At 40.5% G+C, this 17,303-nt stretch overlaps 1 protein-coding gene and 5 non-coding genes across 6 annotated transcripts; all 6 read left to right on the plus strand.

The window, feature by feature from the left end:
• The first annotated feature begins 810 nt into the window (after positions 1-810).
• LOC113524365 (NACHT, LRR and PYD domains-containing protein 3) lies at positions 811-13,714 on the plus strand. The gene is made up of 11 exons (XM_026910579.3): positions 811-1,027; positions 3,455-3,508; positions 3,993-4,109; positions 4,454-4,511; positions 5,732-5,936; positions 6,355-8,131; positions 9,602-9,775; positions 10,395-10,568; positions 11,245-11,418; positions 11,572-11,748; positions 12,825-13,714. Exons 2-11 carry the CDS (start codon positions 3,477-3,479, stop codon positions 12,835-12,837), a joined length of 2,901 nt encoding a protein of 966 aa, XP_026766380.3. The 5' UTR covers positions 811-1,027; positions 3,455-3,476; the 3' UTR covers positions 12,838-13,714.
• Positions 13,715-14,888: 1,174 nt separating this feature from the next.
• On the plus strand, positions 14,889-14,970 carry trnas-uga (transfer RNA serine (anticodon UGA)). Its single transcript has one exon. It is a non-coding gene; the product is annotated as a tRNA-Ser (tRNA).
• Positions 14,971-15,228: 258 nt separating this feature from the next.
• trnal-cag (transfer RNA leucine (anticodon CAG)) lies at positions 15,229-15,311 on the plus strand. Its single transcript has one exon. It is a non-coding gene; the product is annotated as a tRNA-Leu (tRNA).
• Positions 15,312-16,483: 1,172 nt separating this feature from the next.
• On the plus strand, positions 16,484-16,565 carry trnas-uga (transfer RNA serine (anticodon UGA)). The gene has a single exon. It is a non-coding gene; the product is annotated as a tRNA-Ser (tRNA).
• Positions 16,566-16,830: 265 nt separating this feature from the next.
• trnal-cag (transfer RNA leucine (anticodon CAG)) lies at positions 16,831-16,913 on the plus strand. The gene has a single exon. It is a non-coding gene; the product is annotated as a tRNA-Leu (tRNA).
• Positions 16,914-17,101: 188 nt separating this feature from the next.
• Positions 17,102-17,183, plus strand: trnas-uga (transfer RNA serine (anticodon UGA)). The gene has a single exon. It is a non-coding gene; the product is annotated as a tRNA-Ser (tRNA).
• The last annotated feature ends 120 nt before the right edge of the window (positions 17,184-17,303 follow it).

The following is a 17,303-nucleotide window of genomic DNA, read 5'->3' on the forward strand; positions in this document are numbered from 1 at the left end:
TAAATGAGAACATTATTTAATAAACATAGGCATGACTCATTAAAGCACGAGTGCATCCACCAAAACAGTCAGACAACTAAGCAGGTAAATTGTTATCCTTCACAAAACTCTGAGTCACGACGATTAAAGGCTTACCTCTTCCTGAAGTACTGAAATTAGCACTTTATTTAAAAAAAATTGCGTTGTCCGTGTGCTTTTCCTACTACATCACCTCCCTAACAGAGTTTCTAGACTGATAGAGTACTCTTAGTCCGTGACCTAGTGAACCAAGATGTATTGATAGAGACTCCAAGGCACTTCTGGATAAGGACGTCTGCCAATTGCCCTAAATTTAAATGTAAAATAAATGATAAATACAATGATTTTGTTTCATTTTATAGATTATAGATATAGATATAGATATAGATAGATTCTTCAATTCACATTGAAGATGATCCGTATAACTATGATAACATAATGATGATCAAGCATACGTCATAAAAACAGAATAAAATAAAAACTAGTAGACTATTATGTTAGACTATTATGTTTTTAACTAAATATGTTAAAAAAAAAAAACAACAAAAAAAAACAGATATACAGAGCTGTAGTGTGAAAGTGTGCAGGAGATTTGTTTTGCACACTGTGTGTTTGTGTATGTGTGTCTGTGTGTGAGGTAGAGATTTGCGGACTTCTCACGTGTCCTCATCCAGTAACTGCGTTGCCTGAGGGTAGAAACGCCTCCTGTGCATTTTTCTAAATTTCATAAATGAAATATGAGAAGTGTTTTGAAACTAAATCAACTAAAACACTGAATGTGTGTGTGTGTGTTTTTGTGTGAGGGTGTGTACATGAAAGTCTGTCTCCAAAACCACATCTCTCGAACTGAATGTGTTTTTTGTGTTTGTGTGTGAATGTGTGAGTGTTTCGGGTAATCACCACCTCGGTCACATTCCTTTAGCACAACAAGTCACACCGGTCTCGCAAGAGCTCGATGTTTCAGGGTCATTGTCACTAACTCGTGTTTCAGAGTCGAACACAAGCCACGGTGAGTATCTTAACCTACAGCTATAACACTGTGAATATTTTGAATCCAAAGTGAGTAGTATAACTATTGTGTGATTGTATACTATAATTCTATCATACAATTAATCTTGAATCTTAATGTATATTATAATTGTATAATACAGTTACATCGTTACTAGACTCATTTATCATCATGCCGTCGAGGAATAAAGCTGATGGTAGTTAGCGTTCCTTGGTTAAAGAGGCACAAATTTACCATCTGGAACTAAAATTTAAAAAAAAGTGTGTGATACGTGGCAGACGTGGCAGACGTGGCAGACGTCCTTTTCTTTCGTGACTCTTGGTTTGTACCTTTGCTTTCATAAACGTAGTAAATTTAAGAATTTCACTAAAGTTAAGAATTTGAAGCTGAGGATTTATTAGTGATTTATTAGAGAGAAAATGGTGCAAGGAAGAGTGAAATGTGGAGAGAGTCCTTATATGTGTATGAGAGAGCTATCAAGGCCACCAAGTCCAAATATCTATCTGAGATGATTGGGGACAATTTACACAGACCTAAGATCCTCTTCTCTGTTATTGAACTCTGTTCAACCTGAGAGATCAAGCGGTCCGAAGGTGTGGAGCGGTTTTCAGCCTGTTTCTTCGGAATCCTGTAAAGGCATTGTTGAACGTCTAAGATCAACTTCATCTTCTCAAGACATCATTCCATCTAGATTTCTAGAACAGATTTTCAATACTGTTGGACATGAGCTCTTGGGGTTGTTCCTGACTGCCTAAAAACAGCTACAGTAACTCCATTATTAAAGAGGCCCAATCGTGATTCTTCGAATTTTAATAATTGTAGGCCTACATCAAACCTGCCATTTCTTTCTAAGATTCTTGAGAAAATTGTGTTGACTCAGCTGCAGTCCCATTTGATGTCAAATAATATTTTTTTGAAAAATTCCAATCGGGTTTTAAGTCTCAACACAGTACAGATAAAGGGAATGCTGTGGCTTTGGTGCTTTGAGACTTAAGCTCTGCATTTGATATTGTTGACCATAATATCTTGATTTCCAGGCTGGAGAACTGCGTTGGGTTACAGGGCAAAGTGTTTTGTTTCCGTTGGCCAACATAGTTCGTCCTCATGCCCATTTGCTTGTGGGGTGCCACAGGGCTCAATTCTTGCCCCAGTTTTATTTTCTATATTTATGCTACCAATGGGTGCTATCTTTGAGAAATATGGCGTGTCCTTCCACCTATACGTGGATGACACTCCGCTGTATTTTCCCTTGCAGTAGTAAAGAGTAAAGAATTGTTAGGACCTCTGTTGGATTGCCTAAACGAATTACAAATATGGTTAAAGCAGAATCTTTTAGTGTTAAACGAGAACAAAGCCGAAATCATTTCGTTTGGTTCAAAGTCATATGAAGACTCTGGGTTTTGAGAAACAAATTAGTGCGGTGGTCAAATCAAGTTTCTTCCACTTCAAATCTTTACTCTCTGTAAAACAGCTTGAACGGATTATTCACTTGTTTGTTCTATCTCGTTTAGATTACTGTAATTCACTATACTATGGTATAAGTCAGTCCTCTATAATGCGTTTACAGATGGTCCGAAATCTCGTCCGAAATCCACATCTCGTCCATTCTTATTTCACTAAACTGGTTACCAGTCAAATTTAGAATTATTTTTAAATCTCTGCATAATCAAGCCCCATCATATCTCTCTGAGGCAATCTCTACTCATAAACCAAATAGATCCCTAAGATCCAGTAATCTTGGTCTCCTCTCTGTCCCTAGATCGAGGTTCCATTGCAGAGGTGATTTAAATACCTAGTATTTAAATACCTGCTTAAAAAACATCTTTTGTCAATAGCCAGGTCAATTGTATTGCTATATTGTGTTCTGATGTTTTGTGGTTTTTAGTTGTATTGTACAGCACTTTGGATCAACCGGTAGTTGTGTGAAAGTGCTTTATAAATAAATAAAGAAAGAAATTTATTATGATTCATTGCAGTAAAAAATTTCAGTACTTTTACTACCTCTGGTAATAATACGGATTTAGACTTGACACATTGTGTGTGCGGTTACAAACAGCATGAGTGTATAATGTAATGTGTATTTTTGTAAGTGTGTGAAAATGACATGTAACGCTGTTGAGCTTACAGTAAACACATTCCAACTATTGGTTGACGTGATTGTAGATTTGCGAGCTGCACATTTACACTATTAGTTTCCTGTTCTGTCACATTCCAAAGCTTCTTCTGGTTAACTTTGGTCGAGTAACTAAAAAAATCCAGTAAAGACAGTGCAGGTGTTCCTAATAAAGTGACCAGTGGGTAGAAAGGTCCTTGTTAATAAATGTCAGTTTATTTTAGGAATTAATGACATGATGGTTAGGATTTGAATTATTTTTTTTTTTCTAATTTTTCCTGTTTGTGTGTGTGTGTGTGTGTGTGTGTGTGTAGAGAACAAGCCACTGACTGCAAAATGAGTCATTCTGCGGAGGAGAAAGACCAAAGGTGAAAGAATAAGCTGGCTCTGTGAAGAAGCTTACTGTATATACTCTCACATTAACCAACATTAATTAGATCAGACTCATGTGAGCACACACGTGTAATGATTAGCTACTGGCTCAGGAGGATTAATCAACTGATAAGGAATAAAACACTTGGGGGCATGCTGTTATAGGAAAATGATCAATACTGGGGTGGTGTGATTACATATTAATAATGTCATTTTATTACCGTTCCCTTGTTGGGAAGATAGAAAAATCTACCCTTCTTGGATATTCCTCAATATAGAGGAATGGTAATGACTTTTTTTTTTGCCCATAAATACTATCACCTAATAACGAATAAAGTTGAATGTTACATTGTTAAGTTTATGTTAAACCCTTCTTTTAGACAGTTTAGAGAAGTCACTCGCTAAGAGGCGAAATTATTCCGTAATGGAAAAGACTGATATGAATAAGACTTACGTGTGTAATTGTCATGTTTGCTTTAGTCTGGTTCAGGTTGAGAGCTCAGACCCACCTGAACCCAGCCATGCGTCTATAAAGAGTGGCAAGTCACTAGAGCCTCCATGGAACTTCAGAGATAGAGACAGTCCTACTGATCTGAGGTAAGGATGGTGTGAAGGTGCTCTCAAAACAAGATAAGGTCTGTTCATAGTAAAAAAATATATATATTTTATGTATGCTATAAGTATGACACATTATTCATTTATCTATTGAATATTTACTATAGAGTCTGCCTTGAATTAGCATGAATTAGCATGTTTCCAAAATTTCTCCTAACAGTGTGTTTCTTAATGGGGTGGAGTTTGAGAGATCAGACCCACCTGAACCCAGCCATGCGTCTGTGAACACTGAACGATCAAAGACTGATGCACGATGCTGCAACTCCCAGATAAATCCAAATGGAATTTTTGTTTAGCTTTGAATGATATTTTTTTCCTTTTCGCAGACCCCAAATCAAGAAATCAAATATAATCAGCAGCGATCAACTGATATCCATATTCGAGGTGAATGTGTAAATGTTTTGTGTGTGTGTGTACAAAATTCTACACTGTGTAAAACAGTATTTTCTTGTTGTTTTATTTGGTGTAGCTTTCTTTGTTTACGATATTAGTTATTTTCAGAGTGTCTTTAATCAGAGAATAAAGATAACAGATGTATCCAGCCTGATCGGGCCAAGGTACCTTGTCCTTAAAGGTGAATGCTTGTGTTTAAAAGTGGTGTTTATACACTGTATACACATAAAAAAAAACAATTTTAGACACTGCCACTGTCCGACCCCAAAGAATGGCAGGAGTTAACGACAGAACTGAAGACTGTAGCCTTTCGAAATGATTCAAACTATCTGTTGGTTGCTGGATAAAGCCATCCAATTTGCTAGATGGTCTAGATGCAAATTTTCACCGGCCCTGTCTTTTATGCATGGTTGGTAGCTTGAAGAAGGAAGGGTAACCACTGCTTCCTGAACATACAAGCCTTAATAGCCCGCCCAGGTACCTCATCAAAAATTGGCTCCGTAGACAGCTGGTAGGTCCAATATGGCCAAATGGTCCAATTTTGGTTGCATCCGGCAGGAGAGATTAAGACACATTTATCTAAGACATCAGTCAGAAGCATCCATGAGAAGCAGTTTCCAATACAAGCCATTCTCGCCTTCACACAACTCGCATAGTGGGTCATCAGTTGCCTTGCACTATAAACTAGGGTACACAACATTTACTGCAATGCCTAGTGTGGTGGAACTACCAGTAATGCAATTAAAGGCCCCAATATTGGTATGCAGCCAAGCTAATAAAAGTCAAAATCAGTCAGCTTTCCTGACATGTCAAGGAAGTTTTGTCAGTTAGTCCAGATGCTGGCATGATAAACTGTGTCTCCTGGGAGCACATCCTCATATAAAAGTGATGTACATCACGGCATGACCTTGAAAAGAACATTGCAGTGTCTGCACTGTGGCTCATCTGAACCCTAGCTTTAAGTCTCCTGATTAAAGCAAGGCTTGGTGATTGCTGTGGACAATGAATGTGCACCCACAACATCATTCTATATAGTGTGGGGCTCTTTAGCTGGAACCTCAAAAGGTAGATGTACATTTAGCTAGATAGTACTGCCTGTGACCAAGGCTTCCATTAAGAGCTTTAGCCGCTAGACTGTCATGCAATTGTCTGACCTTTCTTAGCCCTTATTATTTTTATTTATTTATTTATTTATTTATTTCGCTACTCAGGATCTGCAGCACAGAGCCATCACTCTACTGCAGAATGAGCTGAACAAGTTCAAGAGACTAATGATTCCAGGTTATGCAGCATGCTCTGAGAGGGAAGCAGAGGATGAGGAGGATCAGAGCCTTGTCAGAGAGGGTGCACTGAAGATCACACTGCACGTCCTGAAGAAGATGAACCATTCAGATCTTGCCAACATGCTGCAGACCAGTAAGAGCTCATAACATTATTCCATCACTTAACACTTGTCCATGATTATATTACTTATCAGATTAAGTACAGTGATCTTTTTTTTTTTGTACAGCAAGGACCTGATAAAAATGATACAATAACATGTTTTTCTTGTAATTTAAAAAAGGTAGATACATTTGCCTGTATATATTCACTTGATATTATCTCCCAGTCTATTAGATAACTTTCTGTAATTAGATATAATAAATATGAGCCACTGTCTGGACAAATTAACTCATTGAGGTGATCATCTAATGTTAAGTTTTCAAGTATCTCTTCTTATTACTCTGTGGAAGACATAAGTTAGATGTGCTCTCTAGTTTTGCTAGAGATAAAAGTATGGATAGTGATCATACAGTAAAACATTCGTAATCATTATATTCTGTTGTTTTTCTAGAGCTGGACTCTGTGAATTACAGAAACTTTAAATCCAGACTGATAAAGAAATGTGAAAGAATTAATGAAGGAATCTCACAGCATGGAAACTCAATAACTCTGAATAAGATCTACACAGAGCTTTACTTCACAGAGGGTTGGAGTGGAGACGTCAATAATAAACATGAGGTGAGACAGATTGAGGCAGCGTCCAGGAGACCAGCAACACAGGAGATACTCATCAAATGCAATGACCTCTTTAAAGACAGGTCCATCAGAACTGTGCTGACTAAAGGAGTTGCTGGAATTGGAAAAACAGTCTCTGTGCAGAAGTTCATTCTGGATTGGGCCGAAGGAAAAGCTAATCAGGATATAACATTTGTATTTCCACTTCCCTTTAGAGAGCTGAATTTAATGAAAGAGAAAAAAATCAGTCTAATGAAGCTTCTTCATTACTTCTTCCAAGAGACAAACAAATTGAAGTTAATAAATTGTAATGCATACAAACTCCTGTTCATCTTTGATGGTCTGGATGAGTGTCGACTTCCTCTAAATTTCCAGAGCAATGAGAGATTGTGTGATGTGACAGAGTCAGCCTCAGTGGATGTGCTGCTGACAAACCTCATCAAGGGGAATCTGCTTCCCTCTGCTCTCGTCTGGATAACCTCTCGACCCGGAGCAGCCAATCAGATCCCTCCTGAGTATGTAAACCAGGTAACAGAGGTACGAGGGTTCAGTGATCCTCAGAAAGAGGAGTACTTCAGGAAGAAGATCAGCGATCAGAGCCTGGCCAATAACATCATCACACACATGAAGTCTTCAAGAAGCCTCTACATGATGTGCCATATCCCAGTCTTCTGCTGGATCTCAGCCACTGTTCTAGAGAGAATGTTGGGTGAAGCAGAGAGTGGAGAGATCCCCAAGACTCTGACTCAAATGTTCACACACTTCCTGATCTTTCAGATCAAATGCAAGGACCAAAAGTACCATCAGAAATGTGACCCTGATCCTCAGCAGACCAGAGAGAGTATCCTGGCACTGGGAAAACTGGCCTTCCAACAGCTGGAGAAAGGAAACCTGATCTTCTATGAGGAAGACCTGAGAGAGTGTGGCATTGATGTCAGAGAAGTGTCAGTGTACTCAGGAGTGTGTACCCAAATCTTCAGAGAGGAGTTTGGGCTCCACCTGGGGAAGGTGTTCAGCTTTGTGCATCTGAGTGTTCAGGAGTTTCTGGCAGCTTTGTATGTATTAATCACCTTCATCTTAAAAAACAAAAATGTGATAGGGGAGGACAGCACTAGGAATTTTTATGTCATTAAAAAACCAAGCATGTCTGACCTCCTGAAGACTGCAGTAGACAAGGCCTTACAGAGTGAGAATGGACACCTGGACCTGTTCCTCCGCTTCCTTCTGGGTCTCTCACTGGAGTCCAATCAGACTCTCTTACAAGGTTTAATGCCACAGACAGGTAGCAGCTCTCACAGCAAACAGGAAACAGTCAAGTACATCAAGAGGAAGATCAGGGAGAATCCATCTCCAGAGAAATCCATCAATCTGTTCCACTGTCTGAATGAACTGAATGATCATTCTCTAGTGAAAGAAATCCAAACTTACCTGAACAGAAACAGTAGAAGTGCTCTCAGCGGAACCTGGCTTTCTCCTGCTCAGTGGTCAGCTCTGGTATTTGTATTACTGAACTCACAAGAGGAACTCAATGAGTTTGAGTTGCTAAAATATCACCCATCCGAGGAATGTCTTCTGAGATTGCTGCCAGTGGTTAAAGAATCAACCAAAGCTGTGTGAGTATTGTCATTCTATATTTTACTGCACTCTTTTTAAATGTATATAAAAAAAAAGCTGCATGAATGCAAATTATTGTAACAATACAAATTATAGTAAGGGTTTCTAAGAAGAAACCATATATAAATACCCCACACCAATAGAATTACAAATGTGTGTGTGTGTGTGTGTCAATACCTAACTTAGTGAAAGCGAGAGTCACTCGAGGCCTACTTTTCTGTCTGTAGTCACTGGCTGGTATATAAAAAAAAGCTGTCTTATGTGAAACTGGTTAGCGCCAAGTCTAGGGTTAGCATTAGGGTTAGAGATGTTCTGCACCTTCAAAAAAACTTTTAAATAGTTTATGTGCCCTTGGTGGTAAACTGTCAATTTGTCCCCTGTGCACAACGAAGGGGTTTATGCCCGTTGTTTACCACCACTGTGATACAACATTCCACTTGCTTTCATACAACTTGCCTGTAGATAAAGAATGTGCACTGAGAAGAGTGTATCTGACCCAAACATTCCAGTATGCTGGGTCACTCCCAGGAGCCATACTCATAATTTCGAAGTGGGTGGCTTGCTGTTCCAAAGTGACCTGTCCATCTGGGACTGTAGGTCTGGTCTGATGGGTAGCACGGACAGAGGGCCCATCAGTAACATGGACAACATGTGGTACCATTTGGTTGCATGTCACAGTGGTGGGAAGACATACATCCATCGATTTGGCCAGTCAGGCACCAACGCAATCCTGGCCCAATGCCTCTGTCCCGGCTCGGTCCATGAACTACTTGGGTCAGTGAACTGTTTGTCTGTTCACTCTGCTGTAGGTGTTCCTCCTTGTGGAAGTTTAGTCTCTGGGTATACAACACTCACACACTTTGTGAACACCCTGGCTACTAACGATAATCCAGAGGGAAGGAAATATGCATTCTTCAGATTTATGGTTACAAACCACTCATGTTTGTTCACCGCTTACATCACATCTGATATGCCTACCATATGAAATGGCACTCATTTTAAGATGGCGCTTAAGTCGAATAGATCTTAAGTCATGTGTCTTCTTTAGTAACCCAGACAGTCATGGCCAAAATTGTTGCAATATTAGAATCATGTTAAAAGTTAAAATATTAGAATTATGCATCAACACTGATCAAATCGGACAGCACAGATTTGAATAACAACAATATGATAAGCCCAAATTAAAGGATTAGAACATTATACTCGGCGTCTTTGTGGCCACTTCCTTGAGAAAACTCGTTGTGAAGGAAATCACGCTTTTCATCCAAAACAAAAGGAAATAAAACTACTTTATATGTGAAGGTGCACAAGGCAAAGATCAAACAATACTGTTCCAACTCAGCCATCATAGGAAGCATATACAGTATACAGTATGTTGCATCTTTAACCTTGAACAGTAATATCTATAATAAACTAATGATCTGAAAAGCTTTTTGGACATATTTTAAAAAATTTATATTCTTTCCCAGGTTGAGTGTGTGCAATCTCACAGAGGAAAGTTGTAGAGTTCTGTCCTCAGTTCTCAGCTCAAACTTCTGCAATCTGAGAGAACTGGATCTGAGTCATAACAAACTGCAGGATTCAGGAGTGAAGCTGCTCTCTGCTGGACTGAAGAATTCACACTGTACACTGGAGACACTCTGGTAAGATCATCAGTTTTCACACACAAACACTTTCTACTTAAATTGACATATATTTATTGTATACACACATAGTATGCACTCTGGCACTGTGCATATGTGTGTATGCTTTGAATATAACAGAAAATATGATAGCAAAACCTGGTCATAAGGCCATAAATCGAAATAAAATCAACTACATGAGTGATGACATGAGAAAAACAGACAGAATTTCATACTTTTCATTAATAGACATATTGGGTAAAGTAACTATACCTTTTTTACAGTGCTGTCAGTTGTGTTGTTACTATCCTCAGGCTGGAATAAAAATGGGCAGCACTAGCTTCATCACAAGTGTGTACATAATTTCCTACACAGTTATTCAGATTTAGAAAAGGTAAAAATTGAAGTGTGTATGTGTAAGCCATCACTTTTACCAGGTGAACAATTTCTGAGTGATTCAGAGATCACTGAGAGGGATCAGTTCCTTGATTTGTATCCTGTCATGACTGTAACTCTGCAAATAAATAAGTGAAATGTATAATACAATCACAGACTATCTGTAAATGTACAGCTAGAGAATTAAGAATAATGTAATTAAATGTCTGTGTGATGCCACCGTACCGATTTCTTTCTCTCCCAGGCTGTGTGAATGTAGTCTCACGAAGGAAAGCTGTACGGTTCTGTCCTCAGTTCTCAGTTCTAACTCCTCCAGGTTGAAAGAACTGAGCCTAAGTGGCAATAAACTGTGTGATTCAGGAATGAAGCTGCTCTCTGTGGGACTGAAGAATCCACACTGTAAATTGGAGATACTCTGGTGAGACGGTCACCCTCTCAAGTAAAATCCACCATTTTCTATGGCAAATCCCAAATGGCTTCCTATTCACTTTGCTAGTACCCTAAATATGGCAGCATAGCAGAGCTGAACACCCTACCTAGTGCCCACATGCATAGACATGTAGAAAGACATTTGAGATTCAGCACCAGATACACTGGTTGCACATGAATGTCTCTGTATTTTCACTGAATAGTAAATGAAACATGTTAAATGTTCTTCCTTGCCACATGAAAAGCACTTTCGGGAGTTGCGAGGTGTCCTGAATACTCCAGTTAATTACTACTCTCTTAATTATTGGCGCCCAAGCCCCTGTCCTAGCCAGCTCCACTGACTTATTAGGGCTGTTATGCAGGCTCGGGAGGTAAAGCTAGATTGTAGAACCACTTATGGACCTGAGTTCAGTCAGAAGTGGCTTGGCCCTGCGTGATGGCCTTCTTCCAACGTATCTTATAACTGTGCAAAACTTCCAAGGCTCAAGCCAGGTTGTTACTTGGATCTTTCTTTTCTGATTAAGACGGCCAACTAAATTAGTGGACCTCTAGCTTCTGCTTGTTGGGATAGCTGCAGCAAAAACAGAATAAGTGAGGTAGTTTCAGATGGCACTGTGTGTGTGATGAGATGCCAGTGTTCTGATTCATCATTACATCTCTCTCAGGCTGCGTGCATGTAATCTTGGAGAGGAAAGCTGTGCAGCTCTGTCCACAGTTCTCAGTTCAACCTCCTCCCATCTGAGAGAACTGTATCTGAGGGGCAATAACCTGCAGGATTCAGGAGTGAAGCTGCTCTCTGTGGGACTGCAGAATCCACACTGTAAACTGGAGAAACTGGGGTAAGATCTCTCTCTCACCAGAAATGAGTATGTGTGTGTGCGTGGAAATAAAGGCAGTGTTGTAACTGTATGTTTTCTATGTGGTGTTCTGATGTTCTGATGAACTTGTGAGCGTGGGAGAGAGGGATACAGTAATAATGTGTCTTTCTGCAGGTTGGTAGGGTGCAATATCACAGATGAAGGCATTGTAGCTCTGGTTTCAGCTTTGAGGTCAAACACCTCTTCACAGCTGAAAGAGCTGGGTCTGTACGGCAATAAACCAGAAGACTCAGGATTGAGCCTGCTGAAAGACCTACTGTGGGATCAAAGAGCTAAACTGGAGACTTTAGAGTGAGTTACTGAATTTCTGTCACTTTATAGACATTTGTAACACAGAGATATTCTATTTTAGTGCAGGTGTAAATCAGCTCCATCAAAGATATCACCATAGGAATACTGCTGAGCAGATATTCTTTGGGTTTATGCATTGGATTATTCTCAGTCTAAAAGTGTCACTGATATAGTAGTAGGTTCAGTCGGTGTTCCAGTTCATCCCAAAGGTGTTCAGTGGGGTTGAGGTCAGGGCTCTGTGCAGGACACTCGAGTTCTTCCACTCCAACCTTCACACACCATGTCTTCATTGGAGCTCGCTTTGTGCACAGGGGCATTGTCATGCTGGAACAGGTTTGGGCCTCTTAGTTCCAGGGAAGGGAAATTGTAATCCCTGTGGGGTCATATTCAGGTCCACATACTATTAGTGTACAAGCTGCTTGGAAATGCTGGGAATTGTCAAGCATAGACCTGTCAAAAAGCCTGTGACAGTGCAGTTCAACTCCAGATAAAATAGTGAAAAAGCAGTGAAGTGAAATTCTGCACTTAAATTGAACAGAACCAAAACAGAAACATATTGACAATCTGAGGCAAGCAGGAGGTAACTGACCACTTTATCGTCCGCCGATTCTGTACTATGATGCTTTTCGAAAACCAGACTGAAACACATCACGCTTGTTGTTTCTAATAAAAAGAGATCATTCTTCAAAAATCCTAGATGGAAAAGGCAAGTTGGAGATTGAATGGCTTTTGGACAAATCAGAGGAGTCAAGGTGCGGTTTCTTAAATGCATCTTCACACAAACATGGAAACTATAGTGATCCCCAATCAGTGACAATAATTTCAAAAGTACCTTAGATGGAATTAAGTCTAGTAGCAGCTGTTCTGAGAAAGCATCAAGATAAGAGTTTGTTTTACCCAATATGACAAAACAAACCACTCTTGGATTATAATCTTTCTTAGATGCTTATTATTAAAGGAGGAAATCTCTGGTATGCTGATTTTTACAGATTTTGCTAGTGAGGAGTATAAAGGCTGATTGTGATAAAGGATCTCTCTCTCTCTTTTTTTTTTTTTTTTTTATTTTTTTTTTACAGCATCCCGACATAACCATTTGATGTGGAATGAACGTCATGCAGAGTTTTATGAAGAAGTCTTAAACTGCAAAGCCATTATGTGAATATGCCAAAATGTGTGATTAGGTACTTGGTACTATTAGTCAAATCTGTAAATAAATGTATAGTACAGGATTGTGTGCTCTCGTGCCGTTAACAACCACACAATTTTACCTTTTATAATTATTCTTTCTAGTTAAAGAGATGATGCTAAGCAATTAATTGTTCTCTAATGTAAACACTGCTAAGCTAATTATGTAAACTTACATATACTGTAAGTAAACTTGTTCTCTAACATGGTTGAAATGGTTAATCAACATTTTTTTAAAAAAATAATAAAATAAAAAAAAAAAACAGCATTTAATGTAAGAGTACTGTAAGTTTTTGTACATTTTTATCTGGATTGAACACAATGTACTTTCTTGTATAAACAAACTGACATGTTTATTAACATGTAATACAAAATAAATTTAAGGCATATAGATTAAACCATATGAATAGAAACATTTTCTCAAAGCTAGCTAGGATAAATTTAAAAAAAATGGTGTCAATCACAGGCTGTAAAATAGCTGTACTAAATAATATCTTTCCATCTAACTTCATTTGTTGTAATTTAACCCCTTAACCTCCTGGGTTGTTATTGAGTTGTTAAGATTAAATCATATAATGGAGTAAGGACTAAATTTTTCAGAAAGTTCAGTAAAACTATTAGGAAAGACATGCAGTTATGAAAGTGAGGAATGTAAGTCTTGTCCTGCCAAAAAGTCCTGGGAGTTTAATGGGTTGAACAAACGAGTGCAATATTTAATTTTGAAACTATTTAATATTTAAATAAAAATGTATATCGATATAAATAAAGCTATATTTGTGTATATGTTTGTGGTCTGTGATTTTGTATATGTGTGTTAAGGGTGTTATGCAATGCCACTGTCTGTATCTTAATAGTACTCCTCTACTACACTGTGCTTATGGTATCTATGAATTATAGAATATTTCACAACTGTGGCTGATCCAAGCTGCACTGCAATCATCTCTCAGTTAATCCAGTTGACTAATATTTTTGACAGCGTTCTGCACAGATTAAAATTTTTCTGCACAGGAGCATCATCAGAAGAGTGTGACTGTGTACACGTGAAGCTTAGAGGGAACAGTGGCTGTAGGCAGCATTTTTCTGTAGATGTGAGCTGCTAAACTGACCTGCCAGGTGAAACTGAGCCCAAGGACAGAGCTGTAGCACTGCATAAATGTGATATGTTCATGTTTTTCTCCTATCATAGCCTTAGGCATAATCTACATGTCCTCTTGCACGCACACATCAGTATAAACTTAACCAACTTTTGTTAAACTATAGAACACCCGGGTTGTCTTCGAGCATGCAATAATTTTGTTAACACAACGCAAGTGTGCTGAAGGCGCTGTGTTCAGGTCGCAGCCTCCCCTGGAGTCTTGGGTTCGAATCTCACTTCTGACATTTGACGTGCCATCCTGATGGTGTATTGGTCCCATTCTGTTGTTGCATGTTGAGACATTGAAAGAAATCCACTGAAGTCTCCCTGCATAGTTTAGTATGCTTACAAATAGGGTAGAGTTTCTGTTTGCCAGACGACGGGTGAAAAGTGGTCATTGCAGTCCATTCTAGGGTTCACTTAATGGCAGTGCCCACAGTGGTTGCACAGTGAACCACCTACACGACCTTGTTGTGTTGTTGATGTAAAACCTGAGCGTGGTCTTTAAGTGAAGCTGAAGCATGTTCAGATATTGAAAAAAGAGGTTTCCCAGCACCGGTTTGAATGCTGAAGTGTAGGCCTGAGTTTCTGTTTGCCAGAAGATGGGTGAAAACTGGTCACTGCGTTAGCTTCATTTCACGCCACTGGCTTGATTTTACAGCACTGCCCATAGATGATTGCGCAGCGAACCAACTACACTGCCTTGTTGCTTTGTTGACGTAAAACCTGAGCAGGGTCCCTAACTGAAGCCTATAAATTCTGAAACAAAGAGCGCCGAAGTATGTTCAGACATTGGTCCACGCTGGAAGGGCCACTTTCTGTAGTCATGGCCGAGTGGTTAAGGCGATGGACTTGAAATCCATTGGGGTCTCCCCGCGCAGGTTCGAATCCTGCTGACTACGTCCGAGCTTTGGTTTGTCGAAGGGTAGCTGAAACCTGGTTTGTGGCAGCACTTATAACATCCAATGGATGGATTCACAATCCAGCCATGTGTCCTTAACAAGAACTGCTGCTGTCCTGGCGAGACTGGGTTGAAGCCCTGTTGTGAAACACTGCAGGTTTTGCTTTTAATGCACTACCCATAGGTATGTGAACTGTGAACCAAGTGCGTCACTTGTGCCCGTGGTCAGCACAACAACGCAGGGGCGTTCACAGCCAGTGTCAGGATGGCCGAGCGGTCTAAGGCGCTGCGTTCAGGTCGCAGTCTCCCTTGGAGGCGTGGGTTCGAATCCCACTTCTGACATTTGACCTTCTGTCCTGTTGCTGATAGTGTACTGGTCCCATTCTGTTGTTGCATGTTGAGATATTGAAAGAAACCTAAGATAAGATCATCCTTTATTCGTCCACCAACGAGGAAATTTGCATTGTTACAGCAGCACATATAAAGATATAAAAATACATGTGGAGTTGTGACAGAAGGTGTGGAGGATGGGGTTATGGTGGATTTGACTGTGGGAGGTGGCTGTGAGCTAGAAGTCCTGGAGAGGGTAAGGGAGGGGGTGGGTTAGACTGCTGGGAGTACAGAGATGGTGGGGCACAGCTGAGATGGCTAGCAGGGGACGGGAGGAGGATGTGACTGGTTAAACCTATTGAAGAAAAGGTTCAGATCATTCACCCACTTCCTATCCCCCACGGCCTGGGAGTCAGTTTTCTTGTGGCCTGAGATAGTTTTTAGTCCTGTTACACTCCAGAAGAGATTAGATCAAAGCACTGTTGCAAAATAATGCAGGGATTTATTTTACAGCACTACCCACAGGTACTTGCACTGTGATCCAACTGCATTGCATTCTCATGTGCTTAAGGTAAGATTTGAGCAGCATCCAGTCTCGTGATGGGGTTTTGATGACATACTGAAGCCCACACTAATGCTTTTTCAGATGTTGAGACATTGAAAGAAATCCACTGAAGTCTCCCTGCATAGTTTAGTATGCCTACAAATAGGGTAGAGTTTCTGTTTGCCAGACGATGGGTGAAAAGTGGTCATTGCAGTCCATTCTAGGGTTCACTTTACGGCAGTGCCCACAGATGGTTGCACAGTGAACCACCTACACGGCCTTGTTGTGTTGTTGATGTAAAACCTGAGCGTGGTCTTTAAGTGAAGCTGAAGCATGTTCAGATATTGAAAAAAGAGGTTTCCCAGCACCGGTTTGAATGCTGAAGTGTAGGCCTGAGCTTCTGTTTGCCAGAAGATGGGTGAAAACTGGTCACTGCGTTAGATTTTAAGCTTCATTTCAAGCCACTGGCTTGATTTTACAGCACTGCCCATAGGTGGTTGCGCAGCGAACCAAGTACACTGCCTTGTTGCTTTGTTGACGTAAAACCTGAGCAGGGTCCCTAACTGAAGCCTATAAATTCTGAAACAAAGAGCGCCGAAGTATGTTCAGACATTGGTCCACGCTGGAAGGGCCACTTTCTGTAGTCATGGCCGAGTGGTTAAGGCGATGGACTTGAAATCCATTGGGGTCTCCCCGCGCAGGTTCGAATCCTGCTGACTACGTCCGTGCTTTGGTTTGTCAAAGGGTAGCTGAAACCTGGTTTGTGGCAGCACTTATGACATCCAATGGATGGATTCACAATCCAGCCATGTGTCCTTAACAAAAACTGGTGAGACTGGGTTGAAGCCCTGTTGTGAAACACTGCAAGTTTTGCTTTTTATGCACTACCCACAGGTATGTGAACTGTGAATCAAGTGCGTCGCTTGTGCCCGTGGTCAGCAGAAGACCTGGCCACGGTCCAACAACGCAAGGGCACTCACAGCCAGTGTCAGGATGGCCGAGCGGTCTAAGGCGCTGCGTTCAGGTCGCAGTCTCCTCTGGAGGTGTGGGTTCGAATCCCACTTCTGACATTTGACCTTCTGTCCTGTTGCTGATAGTGTACTGGTCCCATTCTGTTGTTGCATGTTGAGGTGAACCACCTACACGGCTTTGTTGACGTAAAACCTGAGCAGGGTCCCTAACTGAAGCCTATAAATTCTGAAACAAAGAGCGCCGAAGTATGTTCAGACATTGGTCCACGCTGGAAGGGCCACTTTCTGTAGTCATGGCCGAGTGGTTAAGGCGATGGACTTGAAATCCATTGGGGTCTCCCCGCGCAGGTTCGAATCCTGCTGACTACGTCCGAGCTTTGGTTTGTCGAAGGGTAGCTGAAACCTGGTTTGTGGCAGCACTTATGACATCCAATGGATAGATTCACAATCCAGCCATGTGTCCTTAACAAGAACTGCTGCTGTCCTGGC

Source organism: Pangasianodon hypophthalmus, chromosome 5, assembly GCF_027358585.1.
Source record: "Pangasianodon hypophthalmus isolate fPanHyp1 chromosome 5, fPanHyp1.pri, whole genome shotgun sequence".
Taxonomy (NCBI): Eukaryota; Metazoa; Chordata; class Actinopteri; order Siluriformes; family Pangasiidae; genus Pangasianodon; species Pangasianodon hypophthalmus.